The sequence below is a fragment of the Dendrobates tinctorius genome, unplaced genomic scaffold, assembly GCF_039654945.1.
Source record: "Dendrobates tinctorius isolate UK_male_01 unplaced genomic scaffold, ASM3965494v1 ptg000082l, whole genome shotgun sequence".
NCBI lineage: Eukaryota > Metazoa > Chordata > Amphibia > Anura > Dendrobatidae > Dendrobates > Dendrobates tinctorius.
Genome location: NW_027361750.1, coordinates 9239040 through 9254909, shown reverse-complemented (window position 1 = coordinate 9254909; position 15870 = coordinate 9239040). Strand labels below are relative to the sequence as shown.

The 15870-nt window shown below is 44.6% G+C and overlaps 1 protein-coding gene across 2 annotated transcripts; it reads right to left on the bottom strand.

Annotated features, from left to right (window-relative positions):
* Window positions 1-315: 315 nt before the first annotated feature.
* COPS5 (COP9 signalosome subunit 5) lies at window positions 316-15060 on the bottom strand. 2 transcript variants are annotated; one of them, XM_073583883.1, is made up of 8 exons: window positions 14866-15060; window positions 11015-11249; window positions 9965-10093; window positions 9705-9770; window positions 9452-9537; window positions 5196-5307; window positions 855-1003; window positions 316-616 (listed from the first exon to the last, which is right to left on the bottom strand). In XM_073583883.1, the coding sequence occupies exons 1-8, from the start codon at window positions 15003-15005 to the stop codon at window positions 532-534; spliced, it is 1002 nt and encodes a 333-aa protein (XP_073439984.1). In that variant the 5' UTR covers window positions 15006-15060; the 3' UTR covers window positions 316-531. The 2 variants fall into 2 exon arrangements, with proteins under 2 accessions (XP_073439984.1, XP_073439985.1); XM_073583884.1 differs by lacking the exon at window positions 14866-15060 and adding an exon at window positions 13972-14516.
* Between the last annotated feature and the right edge of the window lie 810 nt (window positions 15061-15870).

The window sequence follows — 15870 nt, the reverse complement described above, 5'->3', positions numbered from 1 at the left end:
GAACATATAATATAACTGGTGGAGAAAGGTTGGACTTGATGGACCTTTTTTTTTTTCAACCCACACTATGTAACTTTCTGGTGAGCGAAATCTGGTTACTATGCCCAATTATTGGAAATAGGAGTTTTCCTTCCTGATAATCGTGCAGTGTAAAGGCGCCTTTAGAAGCCCCATACACATTATATGGTTGGCTGGGTTCATCTCACTTTAATCTGTGTGTCTGGGGTCAGTACGATAATATTCCAGTGTGAAGACCCTGTTGGATGATGAACACATAAGTTACAATCTGCACTCCCCTTAAGAAGAAAAATAGTCTTGTACCGTTTAAACTGAGGTTTTATTTGCACAGAAAGCCACCCTGCTGAAAAAAGTCTGTCCCGCTGTAAAGTCATAACGTTTCTTACACTTTCTGCTGCTCCAACAATGGAAGAAAGTGACATCTTACAGCTTCTGCATAAAAGAAGCAATGTATGGGCACAAAGAAAAAAAAAAAAAACACAAAAAAACAAAAGAAATGGATGAAAATTTAACTTAGGAAGTGTTAATTTGATTAAACAATTTATCTTTTATCACTTGTGACATCAAGCCATGGATTGCCTCAATTGTTGTTTTGCAGCTGAAAAAGAGGAAAAAAAAAAAAAACAGTTAGTGATCAATAAATGCTACAAGCTGAAAAGTCCATCAGCCAATCACTGCCCTCAGCACCCATGATCCATAATGCAATCACCACCACTGCCACCAGTGATTGGCTGCAGCTGTCAGATGACTGCTGGACTGAAAGTCATCATTTCGATACCTGTGTGGCAGCAATGGACTATTGGGGGATTTAATGGGCATAAATTGAGCATGAATACCTGTCTCGTGTCGCTTTGGCTAGTTTGTCTTCAGACTTTCTATCATGTGTTTCTAATCCCAACATGAAGCTTCCTCGGCCAAGTTGGGCTTCAGATTGCTCTAGTTTCTCAGACAAGTCAAACACCTGTCCTGTCGTGTAGTCGGCATTCTGTGGGTGAAAAACAAAGAATTAAAAGACAAGAATATTTTATTCTATGGCCCATAAAAAACGTTATATTGTTGTGAGTTTCATCTCTGTGGCGTGCCCGCTCAGCTAGACAGAAAATGAATGGGAAAGCATGGATATGATCTGTGCCACCGAGTAACTGAAGGTCCGGAAATATTCATGTACTGAAATGTAGTTTATTCAACGCGTTTCGAAGTACAATGTCTTCTTCATCAGGAAATGACACACACGTGTTCACAGTGCTGACCTGACCCTCAATGTACCCTGTATCTGCATGTATGTGGCATTTCTTGATGAGGAAGTCATTGTACTTCGAAATGCGTTGAATAAACCACACTTCAGTACATGAATATTTCCGGACCTTCAGTTATTCGGCGGCACAGATCATAGCCACGCTTTCCCATTCATTTTCTACAAGTTCTGTCACGTAGTGACCTGTGGATCTGCTGCAGCGGATAATCCTCTATAATACTAGCGCCATCTGGTGAGTACAATCTAATTGTATCAATCTCAAATATCTTGGATAAGACCCTATTCTGCTTTATTTTCTCCCAACACCAATTATTGCGCTCAGTTAGACAGCCAATACACACAGCCCAATACACACAGGGAGAAAGCGCTGTCAGGCTGATCGCTCTGGGAGAAGAAGCCACAACGGTCCAACCTCTTCGTCCCCAAAAATGCTTTTCTGTTTTTCTCTCTTTACACCACAACGCTTCATAGCAAAACATTGATGTTTAGTGCAGGTCTCTGACACTCCCGTGACACAGGCAGCAAGAATCAGCCGACAGGGTCCCTTTAAGAATCATTGTGTCTTAAAGGGGTTGTCCACTAACTGGAGAACTCCTTCTGAAAAGGAATCTGTCAGCAGGATTTCACCCCCTCCACACTATTTATATGCACATGTAGCTCGTCAGCCATACCTTTAGCTAGACAGCCGGTTCCTTAGCTACCAAGAAGTGTGTGTTTGGAAATGCAAATGATGCGGAAGTGTTTTCGGCGCATGGAAGCTCCTCTAAAGCCTCTGCTCTCCACCGCTAAGCCACACCGAATGCCTCCTTGTACTGTTTGACTGACAATCTCTGTGCTGTATGAGCCCAAGCAAAGGAGCTGTCAGTCAAGCAGGAGATGGCAGCGCTAGGCATGGAATAGAGCTGGAGTGGCCGAGACTTTAGAAAGCACCTCAGCCTCATTTGCATATTGATTCAAATACAGATTTCTCAGTAGCGAAGGAACGGACTGTCTAGCTACAGTATTTATGATGTGTCTTCACAAGAGCTATGAGTACGTAAATAGGTTTGGTGGGGGGAGTAAAACCTACTGACAGAATCCCTTCAAAAGCCCAAGTTTCTTGATTATTAAAATAAGAAAAAAAGCTCATCTTCACCTTCTTGTTGACGCCAGATCTCCTGATGCTTTTGTTATGCTATGTCTCAAGAGCACTGCAGCCAATCAGTAGTAAAGGCTGCAGCTGGTCAGTGGCTGCAGTGTTCCCGAGACATAATATAACGTGAGCACTGGGAAATCTGCCGTCAACATCGCTGGAACAGGTGGGGGAGAGGCGTATTGGGACTTGGGCATTTAAGAAGGAGTTCTCCAACTATTTAGTGAAAGTTAAAGCTTTAAACTGAAAGAGATTTTTGTTTGAAATGATGGTAAATTATATCATTTACTGTATATACAAAAAAAAAAAAAAGCATTTGAAATTTTACTGCATAGGCTGCAAGCACTCAAAATACTTAAGTCTGTACTGTACCTATAATCATTGCGATATTAAAAAGGATTCAAGTTCATTTGTTGTACATGGCGATAAGCAGGTTTCGGAGCTTACAGAATACAAATAGCCTTACACACTGTTTACCTGGGCATTAATGTACTTTGGGCCAGATAGAAAGCATTACCAAACACTCACTGTTTGACAAGTATCAAATTAACCGAAATATCTCATCCAGTCTCTGTGCTGCCCACAATTGTTGCAGTGACCAGAACCGTTCAGTAAACACATCATTAAATGCTCCCGCGCCTCCTTCAGGCTTCTGCTTTTTAGAAACCTCTAATTTTATTTGATTTTGTCTGAGACTACAATAGTATAGCCGTGTAGGAGGCGAAGAGAAAGACAGAGGGAATTACCGGTGTTTACCTGCCCCTAGAGTTAGTGGCCCGTACACTCAGATTTCCACCAGGAATGTAGAACAATCCTCAGCTCTCGCTGAACTTACACCCTGACCGGTCGCATGAAAAGACTCATCACATACGGATCACAGCGTTCTCCTTCTGACATCTGTATTGGTATTTGTTCAGTTTTCCTGGTAAACGTTTAGCAATTATTTTTTGAGAAGGAGCAGAAACAGACGATAAGAACAGGACTAAGTATGTACATGAGAGCTCATCGATGGACTTATCGACGTAAAGGGAATCCGTCAGCAGGATTTCAGCCCCCTAACTATTTATATGTGTATGTAGCTCTATCAAAGTGAGGTTCAGCAACCCCTTTACATGGCCGATCCGCTGCTCCATCTCTGAGAATCAGTGTTTGCATGGATATGCACATGAGGCAGCTTAGTGAGGTCATGCAGAGAGCCGCTCAACCACAGACCCATGCAGTCAGAAGGCATGTGACTGCTTAGTAATGTCTGCAGCGGTTGCGTGCTATAGTCGTGATTACAGTGTTGCAGCCATGTCAACTAAGACTCGAAGCAGCAGCAGATAGGCAGATAACCATTTTGTCATTTTTAGGTTATGCAGATACAACTGTTTTTTCAGGCCGGGGGGGGGATGACAACTGACAGTTTTCGGACTGTTTTTTGGATGAAACTCTATTCAAGTCTATAGGTGTGAAAACAAATAATAATGATTAAAAAAAATAAAAACAAAAATAGGATCCCATACGGATCAACCATATACTGTAGCATCCAATTTTTTAGAGAAATATATGAGAACAAGCCTTACGGCTAAAGTTTAGACATGGAAGGCCCCCTTTAATAATGCAATGCAAAAAGAACGTCGGTCTGAGGTGCCATCACTTTAAGATAACCTTTGTCCATACCCCCCCCTTTTAGGAAGCAGCCTGAAATGCCAATAACCTAAGCCTATTTGCGCACGGAGCCGCTTCAGGAACCGCTCCTTTGGGTAGTTTTCCCTTTTCCTGAAAAGTGTTTAAAGTGTTTTGGGAGGGGTTTTTTTGTAATTTTTTTTTTAGATCTTTTGATGGAACAGTGTCTTGTTAGGAGTGGAATCCATCAGTATTCACTTAAAAGAAATGACATGCTCTCTCCCCACCACCAACAAAATTTTTACAAAAACTGAAGTGGGAAAAAAATTGAACATATGAACATCAAAGTGGTTTTACTGTAGAAATGAATAAGAAGAGTCTCAAGTGGATTTTGAGCTACAAAAAAAGACTGTATACATAGCTTAAAGCTTTAAAGGGATTCTGTGGCCCCATTTTAGCCCTATAAGCTACTTGCACGGCCATCAGGGGTTTATCTACAGCATTCTGTAATGCTGTAGATAAGCCCCTGATGTAACCTGAAAGATAAGAAAAAAAAAAGAAAAAGAGAGATTATACTGACCCTAGTGTTTGGTCCGGCGCCTCCCATCTTCATACGATAATGTCCTCCTCCTTGCTTCTCCCTCCTCCCTGTTGAGGGCAGAGTAAAGTACTGCAGTGCGCAGGCGCGGGACCTCTCTGACTTTTCCCGGCGCCTGCGCACTGCAGTACTTTACTCTGCCCTCAACAGGGCAGATATAGTACGCCTGCGCAGGAGCCGAGGGAGAAGGCGAAGGACATCATTGTATGAAGATGGTAGGCGCCGGACCGGACCGCGACACCTACCGCCCCCGACTCCGCCCCCCAGGTGAGTATAATATAACGTGTTTTTCTTATCTTTCAGGTTTCATGGGGGGCTTATCTACAGCATTACAGAATGCTGTAGATAAGCCCCTGATGGCGGTGGCCGCAGCATATAGGGCTAAAATGGGGTGACAGATTCCCTTTAGGTTAATTCGTTACACAGACGTCTCCATGTGAACCTCGTCAGATCACTTCTCTTGGGGTAACATGAAGAGACGGGTTTCTGGACTAGACAAGGAAAAAAATGAATATTTCTACAATAAGTTAGGATACGCTCCAAGAATGGAAAATTTAGACAAAATGAACATTTGCGGTACCTACCGTCAAGAGACTGGAAGAGCTTAGAGTATTCACCCAGTACTTATTCCACAGAAGCTCGAGCAGCTTGCGGTCAAGAGAAGACTTGAAATAGGTCACTTCCAGAGCGTAATACCTAAGTGAAGGCAAAATAATTGGTTTTCAAAGTAAAACATTTAAAATAAATAAAAAAGAACTCAAACTGAAAAGAGGGCAGCACTGACTGGATTGGTCAGTTGTTGAGCAAAGACAGGTCGTTGTTTCAGTAGTAAATCGGTATATTAGGTATGTAATTAATGTCATTACAATAGTATACTAGAATGATTACATCGTTAGTGCCGTTAAGAATGGACACGTGTTATTCCCATCTTCAAAGGTGGGTATTGTCGGATGATATTTATTTACTTTTTTCAATTTACTGCTTAATAAAATTCCCAGCCATTTTTGCGATATTAAACCTTTTCTTTTCAGCTCATCACCTAAGATACCAACCACCACTGCTCTCTTAGGTCTGGATCACACTTGTTTTTTAAAATCCGCCGTTTTCAGTTAAAAAACGGATCCGCCATTTTTTGAGGATCCGTTTTTTTGTCCCATAGACTTCCATTAGCGGCTACCGCGGATCTGTGAAAAAAATGGATCCATTTGCGGCAAAACGGAAATGGATCCGTTTTTTCACACTTTTGACGGATGCATGCGAATGCCAAAAAACGGATGTGTGAAACAGGGCTAAGTTGTAAGCACTGTGCTGAAGCTGACTGGGATTAGGAGGCAATAGTGCACTTTGGCTATCCTAGCCAGCATCAAAACAGAGCCTACAAGCGCAACAAAAAAAGAGCGAGCTTGTAAGCACTGCACATGTTCGGCTGTCTAGCAGTGGTGGTCAGTCTCCAAGACAACAAGCTGTAAACAAAAGTGTCAAAGGGAATTCATCAGCAGGGTTTTGCTATTATTCTGCTCTCACAATAGATATAGAACAAGAGTCCCTGATTACAAGGATGTGCCACTTACTAGGCTGTGTTGTTATCAGCAGGAGATTATCACTGTCTGAGTAGGTCTCACATGCATGGAAGCCCAGCCAATCCATGTAACCCCACCACCACTTATGATTAGGAGCTTGCTGACAATGTACACAGTAAGCTGCAATTCAAAGGTGTGGGAGGGTTATACGCCGTTCACCATTCAGACCACTGCTACATTTTGTCAATGAACCTGTGTGGGGTTCTTTTTGTGTGACAAGCTTATCTTTTTACTGATTCCAATTTGGGGTACATGCAATATTTTCAGGCTTTTTTGTAAGAGGTGTAGTGACCGAAAAAAAAAGGAATTCTGCCTTTTCAATTTTTTTCCTCCTTATGGGGTTTATATTTTGATAGAATGGACGCAACAATATCAAATATGTTTGTCCCCTTTTAAAATAAATTTTTTTTTAGTTTACCTAAGGGAACTTAAACCTATGTTGTTCAATAAAGAGCAATAGCACAAATATTGCAATATATAGTCAAAATGATGTTCTATCAAGCCCAGCCTCTGGCTATAGCGCCACTTGAATGAATGCCACTGTCAGTGATTGAGACCGCTATATAAAATCTTTATTTTTTATATATAGTGCTAACATATTCCCCAGCGTGTTACAGTTTGCACACATCAGTATGTCTTTGTAATGTGGGAATAAACCCATGCAAACACGGGGAGAACATAGAAACTCCTTGCAGATGTTGTCCTTGGTGGGATTTCAACCCAGGACCCCAACGCTTCAAGACTGCAGCGCTAACCACTGAGCCACCGTGCTGCCCACTGCTTTCATTCTCTCTCATTAGTCTCCTCTGGGGACTTGAACATGCGATCACTTGCTTTCTACAGTACACCGTAATCTTATTATTGCAGTCTACAGTACAGTTACCGACACTCTATGAATCCCAGCCTGTAGGCCAACATGTCTGACATCGATGCCTTCAGTAGGCTATGGGCTGTGGTGGGGGAACTGAGGTTTCTGAGCATAAGCTGCCCCACCATCCACCCTGTGCCTAACCTCTCCAAGGGAAGGTACCATGGTTTTTTCGTATTAATAGCTATTGATTATGCTAGAAATATTTAATACAAAATTAAATGCACTAATTTAATAGTTTTTTAGTAACTTTTTCTTCAGCTAATGGGGCAGCCATTTGCTGGTATGTACGAGACATACACACCTCAAACATGGCAGCCCCAGTACATAGGAGACAGTGACCGCAGACGCCTGCATTGTGGCTGCCTCCAGCTGTGACCTGGGTTGTCCAGATCACAACTGTGGGAGCAGATGGAAGCCATTTTTGTTTTTTTTTTTTAAGCCCGCAGTTATGCTTCGAGCTACACATTCCCCGTCACCACCAACAGTGCTGTGTATGAGCGGTGACAGGAGACGACGTGATGAGGAAGCCCAGGATAAGGAGAGTATCAGCGGCGGTGAGCTGTGTTTGCAGACTGACAATAGTACAATACCAGCCTGCTGATCACCGCTCCCCGCGGGCATGTTCAGGGCACAGCAGAGTGATCGCTGCTATACTCATGTGTGGTAGACCCCAGGGAAGTGTATCTAATGCCATCATATGCCCATAGCTACGTACAGTGCTGTGCAAATTAATTGGGACAAAGCTTTTTCTTTTTAAGTAAAATCGTAAGTTGGTTACCGGTCAGTGATTCAAACCAGTTTTAACTGCTTTGAACAGGCACTCACACCTGTTCAAACCAGTTAAAACTAGTTTGAATCACTGACCGGTAATCATCTTACAATTTTACTTAAAAAAAATGCTTTGTCCCAATTAATTTGCACAGCACTGTATCTAATGCCCATCACATTACACCACTGCTCCCACTGAAGTGGACGGAGCGGTGCCAGACATGACATACATTACACTGAGCCCTGAGTATTATCCCAGCATGTGTTACAGTCTGCATATATAATCGCCGCACATGATACAGTCCGCTTATTTAACCCCAGCGCATGCTACAACGAGCAGCAGCAACAACAGAATTGGAGCTGGCAGCAGTGCTTGGTGACACTGTCCTCATCTCAGTATCACTTTGCACTAACCAACGGAACGGCTCTGCACGGTGAGCCTAGACTTTAACGTCCCTTAGCCTTTGGCAAACGCCAGAAGGGCCTTGAGGGGTGGAGTGATGACTCATGAGAGAAGTCCCTGCCCCAATTTACTGCACTCATAATGAGAGTTAGCAGTGCGCTATGTTTTCATGGCAAACTTTAGCAGCTGCGCCCTCTAGTGTTTAAAAGTGGAAAATATCAAACACCTTTGAAATTACTTTTTTATATTTTATTCCAATAACCCCTTTGATTCCCTCCCTTTGATGTGGGCTCCAGCGGTAAGCCCACATCTTTTCCTGCACATGTCAGCTGTTTTTTTTTTTTTTAAATATTCAAAAATTTCCTGTGAAGCACCTGAAGGGTTAATAAACTTCTTGAATGTGGTTTTGAGCACCTTGAGGGGTGCAGTTTTTAGAATGGTGTCACTTTTGGGTATTTTCTATCATATAGACCCCTCAAAGTGGCTTCAAATGTGATGTGGTCCGTAAAAATAAAATGGTGTAGCAAAAATGAGAAATCGCTGGTCAACTTTTAACCTTTATAACTTCCTAACAAAAAAAAAAAAATTTGGTTCCAAAATTGTGCTGATGTAAAGTAAATATGTGGGAAATGTTACTCATTAAGTTTTTTGTGTGCCGTATCTCTGTGATTTAAGGGCATAAAAATTCAAAGTTGGAAAATTGCGAAATTGTCAAAATTTTCGCCAAATTTCTGTTTTTTTCCACAAATAAACACAAGTTATTTGAATGAAATTTTACCACTAACATGAAGTACAATATGTCACAAGAAAATAATGTCAGAATCACCGAGATCCATGGAAGCGTTTCAGAGTTATTACCTCATAAAGGGACAGTGGTCAGAATTGTAAAAATTGGCCCGGGAGTTAACGTGCAAACCACCCTTGGTAGTGAAGGGGTTAAATGCTTTGATTGGCAGCAGAACCTAAGAGGTTTTTCTGATTGTAGCAGTTACTGTTGGCTTCTTGCTGTGTAAGACAGTCCACATCTGTGCTGTATAGAGCAAGCTCAGCTCCTGACAGCTCCATACTTGCAGTATGCACAAGAACGTACAGGGGATGTTCAGAGGCTCAATTAAATGAATATGAGTTTAAGAAATTTCTCCATTAGATCTGTTGTTTGATTATAACCTGATAATAACCAATGTACTGGTGATAAATTAATCAAATCAAAATGCTTACTGTTTACAGTGCACACCAAAATCTTCTATTTTATTCAAGGGGATCGTCTGATATTCTGATGGACCTTCATCTGGAGGCTTGTACCCCTAAAGATCAAAAATAAGGCAATATTTGTAAGATCACATATCTAACATACACAGACATACACTTTATAGCATACAATAAATGTATAGCACATGTATATATGCGTATATACAATATATAAGTCAGACAACACTGCTCAATGTACAGCATGTGCTCTTAAACATATTACCTTTGGGTAAGTTCTGAAAGCTCCTAGATTGACTTTGCCTGCAGATATTGTCCTGGTTGGATCAATCTAAGAAAGAATTATCATTATATGCACGTATGTATATTAAAGTTCGACAGTTTCGATTTTAATTAAAGAGTTCTTCTGACCTGTTTTCAGCACTATAGGAATGCAGATAACATCAGAAGACAAGAATACAATCGTTTTCTCACAATTTCTTCCTCGATGTGATTTCATTATCAGGTGCAAGACACAATACTCACCACAACAGCAACAAAGGGTTCCTGGAATTGTTGATTTAGCATCTGAGTGCTGACGTCTATTCCTGACAGCCAGCAGCCATAGCCGGGGTGACTGTGGTACCAGCCAATTGCATTTTCAAGTCTTCCAACCTGACAAAAAAAAAAAAAAAAAAGTTTATTAAAGCATATACTGCCCTCTTGTGGCACAGTTATTATAAAAAAAAAAAGGATAGCTTATTCTCCATTAAAATGGGTTATCCCATGAATAGCTATTATGGCATATTAATAGCACTGCTTGGGACCCTCCTCTTTGAGCCAAAACAGAGGTGCTTTGTATGAGCAAGTCCTGGTAAAAGGGGATCAGGCACTATATCTCTTACATGATTGGCCACCAGATATTACATTTGCTCTGCAGAAGAGGAGGCTGGGATAATACATGGCTAGCTGCAGATCCCTGGCAAATTCAGATGTTTGGCTTGGCTGCTGCCAAGTCAAAATAAACTCAGTCATTACTCACCTTCCCCAGGTCCAGCGCTAACTCTCCCCTGGTCATTGTTAACAGGCTGCAGTGGTGACGGGTATCATCTATACTGATATGACTGATGCCCGATGACTGGCTGCAGTGGTCACGTGCGCTGTAGTCGTGATGTAACCACTGCAGCCTCTCAAAGACCAGGGCAGTGGCACAGAGACAGGACGAGACCTGGGAAGCACTAACAACCCTTGAGCTTATTATTTTAACCTGGCAGAAGTTGATGGGGATGAATAATTTACACCTGGATAACTACTTTTAAGTTGAGATTCAATTGCTCATTCACTTCTAGAAACATTTTGTCACAAATCTAATGCAAGTTTACTGCATAGAAACCTATAGGAAAATTTACAAACCACAGAAACATGGTTCGACTAGAGGCTAACGATGGCTATACTACTGATGAAAGAAAAGGAAAAAATAAATAAAACTTCCCATATTTTCACCCTAAATAACGCAGATAAAGTGGGGTTTTACAGAACTAAAGTGCCTATTATTAGTCAATGGAGCGCTATGTATTACTTTAGACACAACAGTACCTGCTTTGCATTTTCGATGTACGCAGCCATGTACTCGTAGGCAGCCGCCTGGGCGTTCACTCGGGTTTCAGTTCCTTCCACTGGTAAAGCAAAGCTATCCATAATAATCATGGTTTCTCCATCCACCTTTCCCAACATCAGACCCATCACCTCCAGGTTTCCTCCCGATCGGGCGTGCATGACCATCTTCAGCAGTGCCAGAGCAGAGACTTTGCAATACTTGAAGTAATGATTGCTGTAAAACGAGGAAGTTATAGAATCGGCAGGAATGACATCTACAAATCTAAAAACTCGCAGAAACTGATGGCAAACTGTTATTCTAGGACTTTTTCTATTACTATTATTTTCCCATTTTTACATTTGGGTAAAAAAAAAAAAAAAAACAGATCGTACATCGACTTAGAGAGAACCTGTCACGTAAAAAAAAGCAAATGGTATTAAACTGCAAATAAAGGGGTTAATAGTGTTGTGAACCTGCCCAGCACCCACACAGAGTCCCACTGCCGGGAAGAAAATTAACTTTGCTCAGTCAGAGCAGGGGGCACAGTAACAACCTCTGCCCTCTATATACAGAGCAGTGACTGAACCCGTATCTTCGCCGCCCCCCGTCACTGAACCCCTATCTGCGCCGCCCCCCGTCACTGAACCCGTATCTGCGCCGCCCCCGTCACTGAACCCGTATCTGCGCCGCCCCCCGTCACTGAACCCGTATCTGCGCCGCCCCCCGTCACTGAACCCGTATCTGCGCCGCCCCCCGTCACTGAACCCGTATCTTCGCCGCCCCCCGTCACTGAACCCGTATCTGCGCCGCCCCCCGTCACTGAACCCCTATCTGCGCCGCCCCCCGTCACTGAACCCCTATCTGCGCCGCCCCCGTCACTGAACCCGTATCTGCGCCACCCCCCGTCACTGAACCCGTATCTGCGCCGCCCCCCGTCACTGAACCCGTATCTGCGCCGCCCCCCGTCACTGAACCCGTATCTGCGCCGCCCCCCGTCACTGAACCCGTATCTGCGCCGCCCCCGTCACTGAACCCGTATCTGCGCCGCCCCCGTCACTGAACCCGTATCTGCGCCGCCCCCGTCACTGAACCCGTATCTGCGCCGCCCCCCGTCACTGAACCCGTATCTGCGCCGCCCCCAGTCACTGAACCCGTATCTGCGCCGCCCCCTGTCACTGAACCCGTATCTGCGCCGCCCCCTGTCACTGAACCCGTATCTGCGCCGCCCCCTGTCACTGAACCCGTATCTGCGCCGCCCCCTGTCACTGAACCCGTATCTGCGCCGCCCCCTGTCACTGAACCCGTATCTGCGCCGCCCCCTGTCACTGAACCCGTATCTGCTGACCACATTAGTGAAACCTGAACGCTGCCAAAAGGGATAAAGTTAATTTTTTGCCAGCAGCGGGGGCACATTCATAAACCTGCAGATTAACCCCACATCTGAAGGTTTATAGTATTTTTTCATGTGAAAGGTTCCCTTTAATACATACGTCTGCAAAATACCAGTGACAGTGGGAATCCAGCACAGTTATGTGAGGGGACAGTGGTCTCATAAAAGTCACATTACTGTATGTACCGAGTCAGGATTGCCTACTTCTGTACACTATAGCAGTCATTGCAATAAAAAGTCATTTAAAGTGAGTTTCCACCACATTGTAATACTTGGCACAAAGAGAAAACATAAAATATACAATTGTGTCATTTACCACTTTGATCCCCGCTGTCCCAGCGCTCCTACACATGGAATCAGCTGGCACATCCGTCCGTTCAGACACCAGTCTGATCGCTCCAGGTCATGTGACTAATGGATGTGATGTCAGAATTCCTGATTCCAGCAGAGACTATAAGAGTAGTGACAGTCACTGTCTGCAGGAGACTGTGCAGCACAGGTCACGGTCACACGTTCAGTATTTGGTCAGTATTTCACATCAGTATGTGTTTTGGCTAACAGATACTGATGTAAAATACTGACAGAATAATGAATGTGTGAACGTGGCCACAGTGGCCTTGGCGGGCTGAAAGAAATGTGATAAATATCCTTGGTGTTAAAACCCCTTTAAACCTTTGGTCCTCCATCAATCTACTGTAAGGAGCAGGCTCAGGTCGGCTGTGTTACACTGCAGCCGAGAATAATTGCAGCTATCGGCATCAGCTCCGACTGCAACAGCTGAACCTCTAGGACACCGCTGTCAATCGTGACGGCAGCATTTAAGAAGTAGGGAGGAGGAGGGGAGGGAGCAGTCACTTCTGACATCCATCGCCACATTCCCCTGCAATGTGATACCAAGGGGTGGCCATGCTGGGCCTCTTCAGCGCCACCTGGCCCTCGTGTGAAGACTAGCCACAGGCGAAAATACATAGGAAACACGATTTTTACAATAATAAAAAAAATAATAATTTGACTTATCCCCATTTTTCCTCGTTAAAAAAAAAAAAAAAATTAAAGCATCACTCAATCATTTCTTGCTTCCTTTCAGCGCTGTAGAGCTGCCTCTGATGTAAGTTCCCTGTCCTCAATCTGATACGGACCAGCCGCCATCTCTGTTATCAGCGCAGCTCACGTCGGTCTCCAGCAGTTTGTGACCTCCCGGATGATCCAGTGTTTGCCGGTGAGCCGGAGATCATTACTCACGGTAAGTCTATGAGAGGCAGAACGCGGCTCTCATAGACTGACACTGAGCGCTTGTGACCGTTACGGTCAGTTATAGGTGGCGGTCACAAGATGGCGGCGTGGGATCGGAGCGGTGCAGGGAAGAGCAGAAGATGGCGCGTGGCGAGTATAATAATAGGTGCAGTGATCTTAGTGCAATTAAAAAAACAAAAAGCTGGAAAGGCGCCATAAAGAAATGAATACAAAGTTATAACTATGAACAAAGTTTAGGATTCTGTAAGACACTAAAATAATATAATAATAACAACCACTATTCCGGTTCGGTATTGCTGGGCTCATACAGACCTGAAGAATCTTATTTCCAGCACAATGAAGGTCGTTAAAACAAAACCCCAAAATCTACAGTGGACTTCCATGGTTTGTTCATCATTTCTCCTCACTTGGGAATTTTCTTTGCTCTGCATTATATGAACGGAGTCATCCAAGATGGCAACTCGTCCCGCACAAACCAAGCCTCATAGGGCTGCAGGTAGGGAAAGCAAGGGACTATAGGAAGAAATGAAAACACGAAAAATGGCCGCAACTCCAAGCGTTAAACGCCCTAGGGACATGGCACTCGCTGTGCGGGGATAGGGGCATCCACGTTAAATCCAGCCACGGCCAAAGTGGATCCCACCAGGAAAGTGGATGTGACGGGGCAGCTGGCGGGGGGCGCTGACCGGACACAGGAAGTGATGCCCACTACACACAGCAGAGCATCTCACAGAGTCCATGATCACTGCCCACCTATCACTGGAGCAACCCCGGCCACCCATCTCCATAGCAACCTTTGCCACCATAGAAACCGCTGCAACCCATCACCGTAGCAACCCCTGCCACTATAGAAACCCCTGCCACCCATCACCGTAGCAACCCCTGCCACTATAGAAACCCCGGCCACCCATCACCGTAGCAACCCCTGCCACTATAGAAACCCCGGCCACCCATCACCGTAGCAACCCCTGCCACTATAGAAACCCCGGCCACCCATCTCCATAGCAACCTTTGCCACCATAGAAACCCCTGCCACCCATCACCGTAGCAACCCCTGCCACTATAGAAACTCCTGCCATCCATGCTAAAGCAACCCGTCACCCATCACTGTAGCAACCCCTGCCACCACAGAATATCTCGTCCCCCGACCCAGCCTATGTCAGACAGCAGCCGCCATCCTCCGCCCTCGGCAGGGCCCGCACTCACTCCTTAGTCCACGGCTTGGCGGCCAGGATCTCCTGCTGCTGCTTCTTGTCGTACTTGTAGATCTCATCAATGCTCTGCACCTCCTGCATGTTATTGGACAGCTCCCAGGTCTTCTGGGCCACACTGCCGCCGGCCGCCATCTTACCGGAGCCGAAACCCGCTAGTGCGCATGTCTGTTACTGGAGCAGGACACTAAAGGTGTAGGGGGTGTTAACATAACCCGAATGCTTTATTCCATTCACTATGGCGATGGATACCTCATTATACTGAGAAGAACAGAAGCATGACGTAGCTAGGCGATGTAGTAGACTTGCTGACAGATTTAAAGCAGTGTTTGCCAGTATTACTACCCCTTGTTATATAATGGTATGAGCCGTGACGCCAATAATTGAAGCAATGGTGAGAACAGCGCCACGTAGTGACAACCCTGAGTACTCACTATGTATTGTGTATCGTACACTGCAGGAACACACACTGGTGTAGAGGAGAACAGCGCCACCTATTGACACTCCTGAGTACTCACTATGTATTGTGTATCGTACACACCACTCGGCACTCACAGATACACACTCGGCACTCACCGATACACACTCGGCACTCACCGATACACACTCGGCACTCACCGATACACACTCGGCACTCACAGATACACACTCGACACTCACCGATACACACTCGGCACTCACAGATACACACTCGGCACTCACAGATACACACTCGACACTCACAGATACACACTCGGCACTCACCGATACACACTCGGCACTCACAGATACACACTCGGCACTCACCGATACACACTCGGCACTCACAGATACACACTCGGCACTCACCGATACACACTCGGCACTCACAGATACACACTCGACACTCACAGATACACACTCGGCACTCACCGATACACACTCGGCACTCACCGATACACACTCACAGATACACACTCGGCACTCACCGATACACACTCACAGATACACACTCGGCACTCACCGATACACACTCACAGAT

Bases quoted from the DNA above. Each gene is read 5' to 3' on its own strand.
- COPS5 (XM_073583883.1), bottom strand. From the start codon at position 15,005: ATGGCGGCCGGCGGCAGTGTGGCCCAGAAGACCTGGGAGCTGTCCAAT. The intron at 9,771-9,964 runs GTGAGTATTGTG...ATTCTTTCTTAG, and splicing joins AACCCTTTGTTGCTGTTGTG to ATTGATCCAACCAGGACAAT. The intron at 9,538-9,704 runs GTAATATGTTTA...TTTGATCTTTAG, and splicing joins CTTTCAGAACTTACCCAAAG to GGGTACAAGCCTCCAGATGA.